This window comes from Mytilus californianus, unplaced genomic scaffold, assembly GCF_021869535.1.
Source record: "Mytilus californianus isolate M0D057914Y unplaced genomic scaffold, xbMytCali1.0.p SCAF_14, whole genome shotgun sequence".
Classification (NCBI taxonomy): Eukaryota; Metazoa; Mollusca; class Bivalvia; order Mytilida; family Mytilidae; genus Mytilus; species Mytilus californianus.
In genome coordinates, this window is record NW_026262626.1 from 27344981 (window position 1) to 27360592 (window position 15612).

General features: G+C 31.2%; 1 protein-coding gene across 1 annotated transcript in view; it reads right to left on the reverse strand.

Moving 5' to 3' along the window:
- Positions 1–15612, reverse strand: part of LOC127724942 (testis-expressed protein 11-like) — a 60762-nt gene that overhangs the window by 18961 nt on the left and 26189 nt on the right. The window contains exons 8-17 of the mRNA XM_052231942.1: positions 15350–15430; positions 13118–13255; positions 11206–11298; positions 8328–8409; positions 7507–7588; positions 6812–6963; positions 4978–5063; positions 4422–4562; positions 1838–1940; positions 1277–1380 (exon numbers count right to left, since the gene is read on the reverse strand). Of these exons, the coding sequence (XP_052087902.1) occupies positions 1277–1380; positions 1838–1940; positions 4422–4562; positions 4978–5063; positions 6812–6963; positions 7507–7588; positions 8328–8409; positions 11206–11298; positions 13118–13255; positions 15350–15430 (1062 nt within the window). The remainder of the gene's footprint in view (positions 1–1276; positions 1381–1837; positions 1941–4421; positions 4563–4977; positions 5064–6811; positions 6964–7506; positions 7589–8327; positions 8410–11205; positions 11299–13117; positions 13256–15349; positions 15431–15612) is intronic.

The window sequence follows — 15612 nt, forward strand, 5'->3', positions numbered from 1 at the left end:
CAGAAAACTAAAGAAATTACAAGAACGATTCTAATTGTGTTACATTGCGGATACGATGAAATCAGGTAATGCGCAATATCACCGGCCGCGCAGACACAGGGGATTCCACTGTACCTTTTTCATACAAGAATTTGTGGAACGGTTTTCGGTTTCCCTGTTAAATCTATTTTATAGATACCACCAGTTAATTGATGTAATATGACTAAAACTATGGTTCTTACTTCTAGAGATAGTTTTTTACTGTTCAGTTTACATATAAACATGTCAATGATTTTATTGCAGATATTCCATTTAGTTTGATCAATATACATAAACAATACATTTCCATACTTAGAAAAGTCATTATACTGTACTGTTTAATATTTTTGCTACATCAATTTACCCCTCAATCAAATTAATATAATTCTGCATTTTCTTAAAGGGGCATTAGGACATTAGCTGTCAAATTCATGTTCACCGATTTGACTCAATTTCTCATATTTGATATATAACATATATGAAACGTATATCCAAGTTATAAAGTCTAAAATGAACAATTTACAATACATGGAGTCTATAATATGTATCAGCATTTCGTGTGTATTGTCAGTCTAGACCCCATCTAATTAACCATTCATGTGACCTCCGAAGACTGCAGACGGTCATATAACCTGATATAAACATAATTATAGATATAAATAGATAGCGAACACTTGCACTTGGATTTTTCTTGGTCTGTTTGATTTCATATTATAGGTTAAAAAAATATGTTAATAATCGTTTCTACCTGTATATGAATGATTTTTGTGGATCGAATCAGTGAACCTAATGGTTTCACTTTCAATGTTTACATTCTTTTCCTTTTAATAGCTAAACAGGCCTAGTTTATGCGTAACCCACTTCTAGCTAAAGGGTTAAATTGAAGGTCACATGAATATGGATTCAATTAGGTCAAATTATTCACTTGTAAGTGAATAATTCATCAGCGATGTTTCTAAGCTTATTTTGACAAAATTGAACCAAACTGGCTGCTAAAAGCAAATATTATTTCACTATTCACTTTCATTAATGATTGAACAAAAAAAAAGTTTTCAGGTGTACAATTCAAATTCTCTCACTGAAATGAAATTTACTAAATTTCTAATGGTAATATATGAAAATTAAATATTCTCCAGATGCGAAACTCAAAATCCAGTATTTAGGCTTAGAACTGACACAAATATGAAGGATAAAGTAACAGTCATGCTGAGTGTCCTCAATCTAACTCTTCAATATGATGTTTTGAACAATCTCCTACCTCAAAAGCCATATGTGCTGCTAGACAGATAAGACTGTGTACATCTGTATCTTCTGTACTGTCCTGTACTGCTAATTCACACATCTTGTGTAAAGCTTGTCTTGCTTAAAAAGACATGCATTTATTAGACAGGATTTAACATATACCTTTGAAATGTCTCTGATTATTTTCACATTTGAAAAAAATGGTGCCTTAGTTCTATTCTTTCTGAAAATAAACCATATCAAAAAAAGAATTTTAGAGAGAATATTTCTAAATTGAAAATTCTTTGTAAAAAACATATTGTAATATGAGCATCCCGCAATATTTTTTTTCAGAACACAGCTACAGTATACAAATCAAGAATCTAAAACCACACTTATAGTCACTAAATCCATTACTATTGGAATCTAGTGAATAGTTGTCTCATTGTAATCATACCATATCTCCTTATTTTATGTAAATCACTATTTTTTATACATTCAAACAATTTTAATTGTGGTTTTTGAAGACTTCACTTTTTAAAATCAGCCTGCTACTTAATTAGAAAAAACACTGATAAAATCTTATACTTATACATACCATTTTCTACATCACAATCTGCTAAGGCCAACTTGTATAAACTAAACTGTGTGTGGATTGATCCAGGGTCATGTTTCTCTGCTTCACTCAATGCATCTGATGCCTGTATATAAATATAAAACTATTCCATTCCAAGTAATAAAAATCTGGTACTGCCAACTGATGCTCCCAAAACTGCACATTTACTGAGCGAAAACATTTTAATTTCAATTGTTCAAAATAATAGTATGCTTGGAGGGATGAATTAATAAGTACTTTTACTAGATTTTCACTTGTTATAAATATGTTACAATTAATAGTTGGATGCGATCCCAAAACAGACTTAAAACTATTTCTATTCTTAGTAACAGTGACCTTGAACTCTGACCTGTTGACCTTAAAATCAAGACTTCTCCTACCCTAAATTTTCCATCTGTATAAGTTTCATTCCAACCATGCAATGGAAAATAAAGCTACCATCTGGAAACCATTTTTCAAAAAATTGTCTATTCTTAGTAACAGTGACCTTGACTTTTAACCAATTGACCCCAAATACAAATAGACTTCTTCTCCTTCCCTATATCTTCAATCTGTATAGGTTTCATTCCAATCAAGCAAGGAAAACTCAAACTGTCATCATGGAAACAATTTTCCAAAATCTTTCTTTTTTTAGTAAGTGACCTATGTATTTGACCTATTGGCTCCTTACCCTCCCCTGTATCTTTCATCTGTATAAGTTTTTTTTCCAATCAAGCGAGGTATCCTGAAACCATTTGTTTTCAGGCACACATACAGACGGCTGGCAGAACAGGGGCAAAACAGCATACCCCCCTCCTTTGGTGCAGGGATATAATGAAAATCAATAGTTTTAACTGAATATGCGACAAAACATCTTGCTTAATGTTTTAGTGACATTTTAGATTTCAATGAACATAATCTATTCATAACTGGAAATTTAGTAAGTCAGGGATTTTGTTACCACAAATTAAACTTAAAACCTTTACTTTCATAAATTTGGCTGTACCTGTATAAACCTTATAAAAAAATTAATATCACATTCTTAATTTTATTGTGCTATATAAAAAAGGTGAAGTTGTTTTTAGGCAATCGTACCAAATCTCCATATTTTATATAAGAATATTTGCAGCTATTCCACAATTCTACATGAATAATGCATATAATTAAAATTTTCTCCAAGACTTTGTCACATTGAAAATATTCATTTATAACTGATTATAATCAATTATGAAATTTAAAAATAGATTATCTAGTTAGATTACCTAACATAACAGATAATCATTAGAACATCACTAGATTATATATCAACTAGGTAGAACTGTTTAGTTGCCTTATGTCTCCTATTCATCTGTAGAAGTCACTTCAGTAAAAAAAAATGCCAAACATCCACATTTTAGTACTGATTGATTGATTGATTGACTGTTTGTATTTAACACCACTTTCAGTATTATAGGCTATACTGTACAGCCAGTTTTTATTGGTGGAGAAAGCAGAAGTGCCTTAAAAGAACCACAGCCCTTCAAAAAAAAGGTCTTATCAAGGCAATTTAGATTAAATATGGGTTTATCAGCAGAGGAGCAAATTTTCTAAATCAAGGGGCTTCATTCTATAGATGAGAAATAACCAGTTAACAAGAATGTGTCCATAGTACACGGATGCCCAACTCACACTATCATTGGACCTATGGGCCAGGTGAGCTAAAAAGCAGATGTTTAACTTCAATATGTTTAAAATATTTTTCTCAAGTTTCAAGGATCTAGGCTGAAAACTATATAAGTTGATTACACAAAATTGGCAATGTTTTTTGCAATTTTCCTCAAAAATGACAAAATCCAAAGTCTGGAAAAATTGGAAAAGAAATCCTCATACAATTCCATAAAAAAAGGTGGACAACTGCAAAATGAGTGCAATCTTTCTGTGAAGTTTTAGGGATCTTGGTTGCTACCCAATAGAACTGTTTATCATATATGTAAGGTATAATATAAATTGTATTTCAAAGGGACAAAACCCCTGTTAAATAATTGACCAGCCCTGATTTTCGAACTCGTCTGGGTTATAGCTGATATAAACTTTTAATATAAGTTTCAAAACATTCCTACAAGAAATGTAGGCTTGAAATTACAATTTTCCATATAACTTATACTTACAAGGGGCATAACTCCTTTAAAAGATAAGTTGATTGGGACTGATTTTTGACCTTAACTGAGACATTGCTGATATAAAACTATAATATAAATTACATAAAGATCTGGTAAGAATTGAACACATGAGAGCTCTTAAAAGACTGGACGGACAGACACACAGACCCCATTACTGAATCTAAGCGTACATCAAAACGTTGTGATTGACTAACAACTTCCAAAACAATGGAAATTCAACCAATGATCTATGTTATTGTCATTATGGGATATGAACAATGAAACTACCCATAATTCTTTAGATTCTGAAAGGGTGAATTGTTTGATTCTTTTTGTCAACAATTCAACATTAAAATGAATTCAAAAATAATATAAAATCATGGAAAGGGACATATTTATTCAAACCAATCATATCTTACACATGTTGAAGATTTTTTTTCTTTACTAACCTTCTCATTGAGTTCAAGATATATGTAACAATTTGCTCTATTTCTGTGTAGCTTGGCAAGGTTTTTGTCACCAATTTGTGAAGTATCATACAGACTTAAAGAATAATTATACCACTCCAAAGCAGATTTGAAGTCTTTTTCCTTTAAAAGAAATAAAAAATGAAAATTAATCTGCATCAAAAAACATTTTGTTCCATTACATTCAGCTGAAAAGAAAGACTGTTTTCAAATAAAATTTGGTTTTTATATTTTGAATTTCATAAATAATTGTTTAAATAAAACATGACAATAAACTGTGTTATTAGCCAAAATAATACTAAATAGTTTCTAAATACTTAATACCCATTTGCAATCTCTCTGTTTGAACTATTTTAATTTTGCAGTTTATTTTTGGCAGATTACATGTCTTACTTAGACTTTATGCACAGTAAACAAAAAAAACCCATCACAGAAAATTTAAATAGACTAGAGTTAAACAGATGCACTCTTACTTCTTCAGAGCAGATGTATGATAAAATTTCAACAAAAACCTACCCATCAAGAACAATTCCTTTACCTCAAAAGCCTCAGCTGCCTGTTCCCATAATAAGATATGAAATCTTTTCAGCACTTCCTTATCCAGAGGATTTCCTGTATTATGCCCTAGTAGTTGAGAAAAACAACATGTTTTAAATATCAAACTTCAAAATCTACTCAAGTTTGTTTGATAAAAACACATGTATGCCGACCCCGAAGGGTGACTGGGGAATAGAAGTATGGTCACCATTGGTCTTCCTCCGACTGGCAGTAAAACTCTTGCTAAAGTGGGGTGTCCGTTTGGCTGTGCGGGATGTACAAATTTACAGCCATGTCCGGTCAGATTGGGGACATTAAATCTGATGCCTCGTGTAAAGAGAGTGCCATGCTCTTTGCACGTTAAGAACCCTTGCAACAACTCTTTGAGGGGTCCGTAGGTGACCTGCTGCAAGGCTAAATTTCTGTCCCTATCCAATATACCCTCATTTTCCCATGGTAGTCTAAATTTCTCCGACCTTAATCCCGGAAGCCCCTATTACAGAACCTACCTATTGTATTTATTGTTAATTTGTTCTCGTCCTGAATATGCATGAAATATTTGCCACTGGACGTTAAGCAACCAACAATCAATCTATCAATCACATGTATGCCATTATACCTTCGTTTAACCAAATACCTGATCTTCACAAAACATTGAAATGCACTCTCGAATCTTTTGGTATCACTATTTACTGTAGTGGCATTCAAGATTTTTGTGGTTCTTTTTCTGAACTGATTTTTATTGTATGCTCTTCTATAGGCCATTCATTATTCCACTGATCAAGAATAAAAAGCGTAAGATTTCCAAGAGCTTGATAGTTCTAAGGGGGTGGAAGGTGGCCATTGAAATGAGAATTTTTTGTCCCAAAATAATTAGTGTTCATCATTATAAATTAAACAGATATTCCTATCATTTTTGATGGTTCAAAAGAAAATTGATTCTTTCAAATATAAGCACCACATCATTCTGCATTATAGAATTAAATACAATTTTTTTTAAATATCTTTTTGAAATGAAAGCAAATGCACATTTGCATGAAGCAACAAAGCTATTTTTAAAGAATCAATTCTTAAAATCTAATGCCAAAGATTGGAAAACTGACAAGATTTTTGATTTGACAATCAGCACTAAGCTGTTGGTTGTGTATACAGAAATAGCTTTTTTTTATATTGAATATATATGCTCAAATATGATACTGCTTGACAAATAAGTTGTAAAGGTTTCTTTCTTTATGTAAACTTTAAGGAACAGGAAAAGATTTATGTAATCTATAATGTGATATTAAACACAACTAGGAAAATTATCTTCATACAACCACACATGCTATTTATATTATCTAATAGTCACATAGCAATCTTAGGTCATGTGAATGGTTAATTACATGGTTTCCAGTCCCAAAATGTTAATACTTTATAAAGATTCCATGCATTTATTTTTTTCATTTTGAACATTTTAATTCTGATCTATGTTTAAGTATGTTATAAATCAAATAAATGGAGAATGACTCCATGGGACACAGATGATGCCCCCGCTTGCATATAACATTATAAAAGGGAATAACTAGAGAACTGTAAAAGTGACGCCACCTAAATTTGAACTTGATCTGTGTTTTATGGTAATAAGCATTGTGTATAAGTTTCATAACATTTGGTTGAGGCAAACATAAGTTAGAGAATAGAAACCAATTTTGGGTAGGTACGTAAGGACGGACAGACGGATGGACAAAGGTAACACTTAATGCCCCCTTCACCTAGCGGCGGGGGCATAATTAGAGAGTAATTGACATGAATTTGACAGCTAATGATGCTTTAAATCTTAAAACACTGATGTATACCAGTTATGCAGTTTTCTACAAAATGTTTCGCTCCTTCTTTGTTATTTGTCTGTAAGAATAGTTCCAACTGGATTCCTTTTAACTTGCTTACATCAGGACTATTGCCAAATCTCAAAATTTGATCTTGTATAAGTGACTGGTAAACAGCAGCCCTGTCAATAATAAAACCAAATAAAGTTTTAGCAATTTATTGTATAAACCCGTTTAAAAATCAGTTTGAAGTGTTCATTGAAAATTATGTCAACTTGCAACACAAAAAAAAACCCACAATCAATAACTGTATGTCATATAGAATTTGGAAAAAAATAATTCAAATATCAATTAATTCAAATACACTTACATGTACTGTAAGACAAAGAACAACAGTGTTTGTAAGATCCCAAAAATTGTTTGCTGTTCAGTTATGTAATCATTGATTAACTCTCCACATGTTTATTCAGGGTTTCTCAACAGAGGACTTTTACAAATAGTAAAGACACTTGATTAATTTTGAACACTGTATGCTGAACTTTTATATTGTGTTAAGACTGATTTTTAGTTGTATGTTTTCTCTGAAGTCCATTAACTACTTTTTGTTGGGCAACAAGATTAAGAAAAAACTTTCACCATGGGGACCAGATGAAAATGTACAATTGCTTCTACCTACAGCTAGTGACACAGCCATAAATAAATAATAACCCAACATCCTGCCATACCTTTTGTAATCTGATAAAAGCTGAATCAATGATGTAACACTATCTATCGTGGTATCTGTCTGTTTGACTATTTCTTCTACAGCTGGTTATAATATAACAAAAGATTCAGGTATAAATTCAAAATGGCATGTACACAGTTTACATTTATATCAAGAGTCAGAATTATCCAATTAACCATTGCAATATTAATTCATTACAAAGAGAAAATGTAGCTTACAAACAGGAATATTGCTTACTTTATGTGGTATGGGTTGTGCTTGCATCCTTATCCTTTGGTCATTATTGAAAAGTTGTCTCACTGCGAATTAAACCACATCTCCTTATCTTAAAATTAATAGTTAACATGTAGCTTTTCTGACATCTATGTTTTCAACTTAAAGGTTCATCCTCTTGAGAACAGAGTCAATCTGTTCTATAAACTACACGAAAGAAGTGCTTTCATTTCCAGAGACTAGAACATATTTGAATATTCCTAACCCTTTTCGTCCCTCCTTTTTGGATTAATCACTTATTTTGATAAAGAAGGTCCCTCCTTTTTGGATTAATCACTTATTTTGATAAAGAAGGTCCCTCCTTTTTGGATTAATCACTTATTTTGATAAAGAAGTTTAACATTTCATAGGTATTTTGACCCTTTTGACAAAGTTAAGAGTAAACTCATGAGATAATAATTAACTAATAAATAACAAATTTAAACCATTCTTTGTCTAATTAAGACTAGTTATCTCTAATTTTGTGAGGTCTCCTGTGTAACTGTAAACAAAGGCGGTGGCAGCATAGATATAGAAAGACCTGTCAGACCAGTTATTACACATATGTACCTCTGTTGACAATCTCATCCGAATCTCCGTTCTCCAGAAGAATCTTCAGGTTTATGTAAAGCCCAGCAGGATGTGGATACTCCTTCAAAATAAATTTACAGGAAATTAGAGGATCAAGGGAACAGCAATAAAAGCGATGTTCCTTTGCTTTTAGTGTTTTTGCGTCATGGATGGATACCCTATATATCCTTTCTTTTCTATTGCATAGCCAAACAGACTTTTATGATCAACCCACAGACGACCAAAGATATGTTCCATTTTTCTTCAAATCCTCTGCCTTTATCTGTTTTTGACTTATATCAAAGAATGTGACTTTTCACTAGATAGTAACTTGACATGCAATATGGGTGTCACTGGTACAAGAGCTGCTGGTCTTTCCAAACCATCTAAGTTCGTCCCTGGTTTTTGTTAACGTTTGTGTTGCTTAGTCTTTAGTTTTCCTGTGTAATATATTGTGAAGTGTTGCAGCTCATTACAATCAACTGAAAAAACTTATTATAAAACTCTTTGTAAATTTCTCTTGTCACACAGCCAGGGCTTCCAAAATTATTTTTAGCCAGCCGGACATTTTATATATTATCCCGATTTTAATCCCTTAAGACTAAATAAACAAAAGGCAGTTATGGTAATCAGTTGCCGAGTTGGCCATCCCAATGATTGATATTTAAAAAAAACGATATTAAACTTTCTTTGATTCAAATTCGAAGTTCTGACGTAAACTGTTAAATTGGCAGTGCATCATCCGAAGTGTGCAACATCAGCGTACTTATATCTGACTTAGACTCTTTATTTGTGCAAAATAACGTTGTCAAAAACTTTACTTTCGTTTTTAAATCTGAAACCGGATGTTATCTTGACAATGGTAAAACATGGACCAGAGACGGATACGTAAATTCTGTATACGTTTGCAAAGCATGAATGAGTGTAAGTAGCTCATTCTACGTTATTTCTTCAAGAAAATATTCGAAATAAACGTGAGATAAAGATATCAATGACAATTTAAGCATTTTTTAAAGAAATTAGGGTGCATAATTAAATTTCACACCTGCGCACATGCACACGCACACGTGTACTAGTTCAAACAGAGACATGTCTCTGGTTCAAACAACGTGGTTATGATGATTTTTCATTTTCACCTCTTTAATTTTTTCATCAAATCTTATTTGTAAATGTATTTCTGATAATTTAAATCTTTTTGACTAAATTAATTAGATGCAAACCGGTGAAATGTAAGAAAATAACTTTGAATAGACCGATCAATGTCCGGTTCAAAATAGTTTACCTGTCACCTGAACAGGTAAATTTCAGCTGTTCGACAACTAATTAGCCTTGATTAAAATAAGAAGGTATTAAAGTAGGGGTTATGATAGTACTTAATGATCATTTCACTTTTATGACCGGAAATGTGTGGCTGTTAAAGGCAAAAGTTTGGGTCAAAAAGATCGCGAATTATGTTAAAATGACCGTCTCTTAAGAAAGCCTTGAAATCTAAAAAGTAGATGACCGTTTCGTGCTTTGCCCAGCCAGACTTTTACCGGACATTATACAAATGTCCGGAATATATGACCGTTTTGGAAGCCTTGCACACAGCCTCTTTATTTCAATGATCTTAAAGACTTACTGCTTTAATTGCCCTGAATACTTTTTATAGATATTTGTCCCAGTTGTAATCCAAGTAAATGATCAAAATATAAAACTCATTTACCTGCAATTCATATTTGGCAGCATTTAATTGGTAAATTTTAATGTAGAGATGTAAAAATGTACATAGATATTGTGTCTTCAAGTCTCTCATAAATCTTTTTGAAGATTGGTGCATACACTGCAAATGTTTTCTATGTTGTGTTTTGTGTACTGTTGTTTGTCTGGTGGTCTTTTTCTATTTTAGCCATGGCGTTGTCAGTTTATTTTCAACTAGCGAGTTTGAATTTCCTTTTGGTATTGTTCGCCTCTCTTTTAATTGTTTTATATGTTTTCCTGTAAACTTTCTTTAGAATTTTTTAGAACTCTTTAAGAATTATAAGTAAAATAAAATATTTATTAATTCAGTTTGTATGCATATCTTTACAAAAAACACATTAGATTTTAAAGACATAAATCAATTTAATAAGTGTCAAGACTTCATTGTTAAGGTCATTCACAAATATAGAAATTGATAAGTATTTTCAACTAAAGTTTATACACTTTAACATACAGGCCATACAGTGACCTATAGTTGTTAACTTCTATATCATTTGGTATCTGGTGGAGAGTTGTCTCATTGGCAATCATACCACATCTTCTTATGTAATTATTTTTATACTTAAAAGTCATTGTGAAGTACAAATCCATAAAAGTGCCAAAATTTGTTTGACAAAATGGAATTCTTAAAGTTTCAGAATGGGAATTTTTCTGCAGGTGGTTGCAATGGTATTAATGTTTATTTGTTCCACCTAATAGAATTTCCTCTGGAAATTTTGTTATAAACAATGCTACAGTTTTTGTACCTGTTGTAACAAATATTTCATAACCTTTATTCCGTCAGGAACAAATAATGTAACATTTCTTTCAGTGGACATAGTATTCCAGAATATTGTATCCATTTGGAACTACTATTATCAAAGAACTTCTTTTCCATGAAAACAGACTGTATTTGTGTTTTTGTCTTTCTTTAAAACTTTATCAATGGCAAAATTGAGCATACATTCTTCAAATGTACATATAAAGGATGTTATGAGAATGCATCCATATAGGGCTTTCCAGAAATAATAACCCTGGGAGTATTTCATCAGTTTCACTGATTTTTTTTTACTGTTAACACAGAAATATGGAACACCAATATAAGAAAGTAGTAAAGACTCTTTAAGTATTTATTTCAAGAATATCCCTAACTACTTACAGCATTAGCCAAAGTAATGGCATTCTGTGCTTTCTGTAGATATGCTGGACCCAAGTCTAAGTAAGCACATGCCAACAATCTCAATGTCCTAGCCTTAAACAAAACCAAAGATATACCAACATTAAGATGTAATTAATTGAATGTAATGTTCAAAAGAAAGAAACTGGTAATTACTGATTGGGAGAAAACATCTGAATACTTGAGTTCTTTTAGAAAAGTTTGAGAAAATTTTAATAGTTAAATAAAAAGATTACAAAAATACATAATGTACTTTTTAACAGGATTACTACCATCTTTTAAAAATTCTGAACCTTGTAAATGTGTAATAAACAGCTGCGCCATGAGCGCATGATAAGCCCATCGCTTTTTAAAAGAATAAAGTTCAATAAATTCTCAATGTCATATCAGAAATCTATGAAAAACTAAAGGGAGATTATCTTAATAGATGTAAACCAGTCACCAAAGTTTCATGAAAACTCCTCAAAGCACTTTAAAGATATTGTCCGAAAACTGGATAATCACCCCTTTTTATGAATAAAATCCCATAACTCGGAAACGTAAAATCTAAAATTTATAATAATCGACAGGGTTATAATCGCAATAATTTAAACTCGCATTTTGAAATTTTTTATATGAATTAAACAGGATTTTCTCAATATCGCAAAAATTAAAATCACATTTTATTCTAAAATGACAAAATCGTAATAATAAATGCACGCAATAATTTCTGAATTTACAGTAATCACTTTAATAAAAACAATCAAATCATTGTATTTCTTAATAATTTTCAAATATCAAACAAGGCACATTCAATGACATTATTGCAACAAACTACATTTTTTTTGTATTTTAAAAGAATGTTATAGTAATTCATCAAATAACTAATTCAAACTCATCTTGTATAATGAAAATTTCAGATTTATAGTTCAGAAGTTTCAAGGGCCATATTGTTGAGTTTTGATACATTTGAAGGTTTCTATTAAGATATTTATAGTTAAGAGTTGTTTGCCTTATTGTTTGCAGGTATATTAATATAAAAATCTAACAGTTTTTTTGAGGTTCACAACAGTTTTAATTTATCTAGGAGCTGTCGGATGTAAATAGTGTGATTTCATCTATCAATACTGATAGAGAATGTATTCTTATAACTAGATAATGTTTTTACCTAATCCCTAGGTGCTCCTATTACAGGGGCAATATACAGAAGAATAAGAGGAAATGCATTTTCGTACCTCTTGCCTTTTTTTTTGTACATGGATTAAGGGAGGATCTAGGCACATTTTTATGTTTTAAAGTCTCTAATAGAATTATTGAATGATTTACTGCAGGTTTGGGATTTATAATATGAGGAACATTTAGCATTTTGAGATTAATATTGTTTAAAATATTACTCATCAAGACATGCAATTATCATACATTATTGATTTTTTGCCTACTCAATATTATGACTTTCTTTGCGGTTTCCTTTAAAGTTTGACACCTATATATGCTATATAATTATCAAGATTATTAGCAGATTAGTGATTTTTCCATCATAGAAGTGACAAACTGTTCATAGGCAGATGTTGAACAATCCTAAACAGTAAATTAAGTTCAAATTGAAGGTAAAATTTTAATGTATTTCAGGAGAAATTTTTGTCTAATTTGACCTCAAGGTCTTATGGATCTAGCATAGACCAGAATTTTACTACTGCAAATTAAGAAATTTTTGCAACATTTTTGTTATAGCTTAAAGTGCAACAGGATAGTCTCCCTTAAATGCAAACTAACATTTTAAGTTTGAATGCATTATCTGTATGTTACATTTTTTGAAATTGCAATAATTAATAAAAAATTTTTGTTCAATGTTCAGAATCAACAATCATTAATGCATTTAATGAATTTAGAGTGAACTTAATTCTTAAATACAAACTTGGTTCTTCTGTCCTATAAGTGATCTTCCTTTGCCAAGCTCAAAACTCTCTCTTAGCCATGTGGTACATTCTTCATATTTTTTCTTCTGGTATGTATCAACTCCAAAGTTGTAGCACATCATTGCTAAAAAGGCTCCCTAAAAACATATGAGTTGCGTCGGATAGAAATCAACCTTATGGAAATAAATATCAATACATCTGTTAACCTATGTCGGGTTGAAAAATCTCCAAGGAAAGTCTGTAACTGTTTGAAAATGGGTTGTTATATAAAGAACCCTACAAAACATACCAAAATTCATCTTTTATTTCGTATTTGAATGTTCAAAAATCAATTAAAGTCAAGAAGCTATGATGAATAGCTGCTGAGAAAAAAGTGACAGAGATGTGTCAAGTACTGTTACTGAGAGAGACGAATTATTAGAAGTAAACCAGTATGCTCCCTCTTATGGTTTCCTAGTATAATAAAGTTTGTATCATAGAACCAAACTGTTCAAACTAATTAAATTTTTATTAATTGCTCATGGACACATTTAATTTATTAATGTGAGTAGTGTAGTGAGAGATTAAAGCATATAAATATTGGTATACCTTGAATGAAAATGAATACACAGCATATAAATATTGGTATACCTTGAAAGAAAATGAATACACAGCATATAAATATTGGTATACCTTGAATGAAAATGAATACACAGCATATAAATATTGGTATACCTTGAATGAAAATGAATACACAGCATATAAATATTGGTATACCTTGAATGAAAATGAATACACAGCATATAAATATTGGTATACCTTCAATGAAAATGAATACACAGCATATAAATATTGGGTATACCTTGAAAGAAAATGAATACACAGCATATAAATATTGGTATACCTTCAATGAAAATGAATACACAGCATATAAATATTGGTATACCTTCAATGAAAATGAATACACAGCATATAAATATTGGTATACCTTGAATGAAAAAAATGTGGATAGTGTCCACATGTGGACACAGATGATGCCCCCGCTTGCACATCATATAGTTATAAAGGGACATAACTGAAGAACGGTAAAAGTGACGCTACCCAAATTTGAACTTGATCTGAGTTTTGTGGTAATTAGCATTGTGTGTAAGTCTCATAACATTTGGTTAAGGCTAACTTAAGTAGAGAACAGAAACTAAAAATTCAGCAATTTTTCTATTTGTAAACACGCATAACTCTAGAACGGTTGTGTATAAGTTTTATAACATTTGGTTGAGACAAACTAAAGTTAGAGAACGGAAACGAAAAATTCAGCAATTTTTATGTTTATAAAGGGACATAATTCAAGAATGGTAAAAGGGTCGCCACCAAATTTCATACTTAATCTGTATTATGTAGTAATAAGCATTGTGTACAAGTTTCATAACATTTGGTTGAGGCAAACTAAAGTTAGAAAACGGAAACAAATTAATTTATCAGTAGGAAGAAAAATTGAATATTGCATTGTATAAAGCATTGGGTGTAGTTGATTCAACTACCATTATGCACAAAGAAAGATAACTCCGATTTTCAAAGAAGACTTTAAAACATTTTTAGAAATGAAGGGTAAAAATTGCTTTAATTTATCAGTGGAAGGCAAAATTAAACATTGCATTGTATAAAGCATTGATTGTAGTTGATTCAACTATAATCATGGACAAAGGAAGATAACTCCAATTTTAAAAATGACTGGATATTTAGAAAAAAAAAGAAAATTTAACAATTTTTCCATTTGTAAAGGGCACAACTCTAGAACAGTAAAAGTGACGGCACCAAAATTCAAACTTGATCTGTATATTGTGGTAATAAGCATTGTGTATAAGTTTCATAACATTTGTTTGAGGCAAACTTAAGTTAGAGAACGGAAACAATTTTTCCATTTGTAACGGAGCACAACTCTAGAACAGTAAAAGTGACGCCAAAGTGAGGCAAACTAAAGTTAGAGAATGGAAACCAACTTTGGGATGTACGGACAGACGGACAAGGGTAAAACTTAATGCCCCCTCCGCTACGGCGGGGGCATAATGAATACACAGCATATAAATATTGGTATACCTTGAATGAAAATGAATACACAGCATATAAATATTGGTATACCTTGAATGAAAATGAATACACAGCATATAAATATTGGTATACCTTGAATGAAAATGAATACACAGCATATAAGAAATAAATATAAATCAAATTTAATATTTAAATATAATAATTACCTCTTTTGGAAAATTCACTAGCATTTCTTTAGCCAGGAATGTCATCTCTAATGCTTCCTGGTATCTGTGCTGAGCTATATACTACAAAAAAAACAACAAAAGACAAGCTTTTATCAACAAAATTGCTATTAAAAGTAGCAAGTCCTGACTTTTAAATAAACCAGTTATTTCTGACCTAGACCATAAATTTCACTACAGGAGGAGGAATGATCAGAGCCATTATTTAGCCCCTGAAATTGTAAAAAAAAGTAAAAATATTCAAG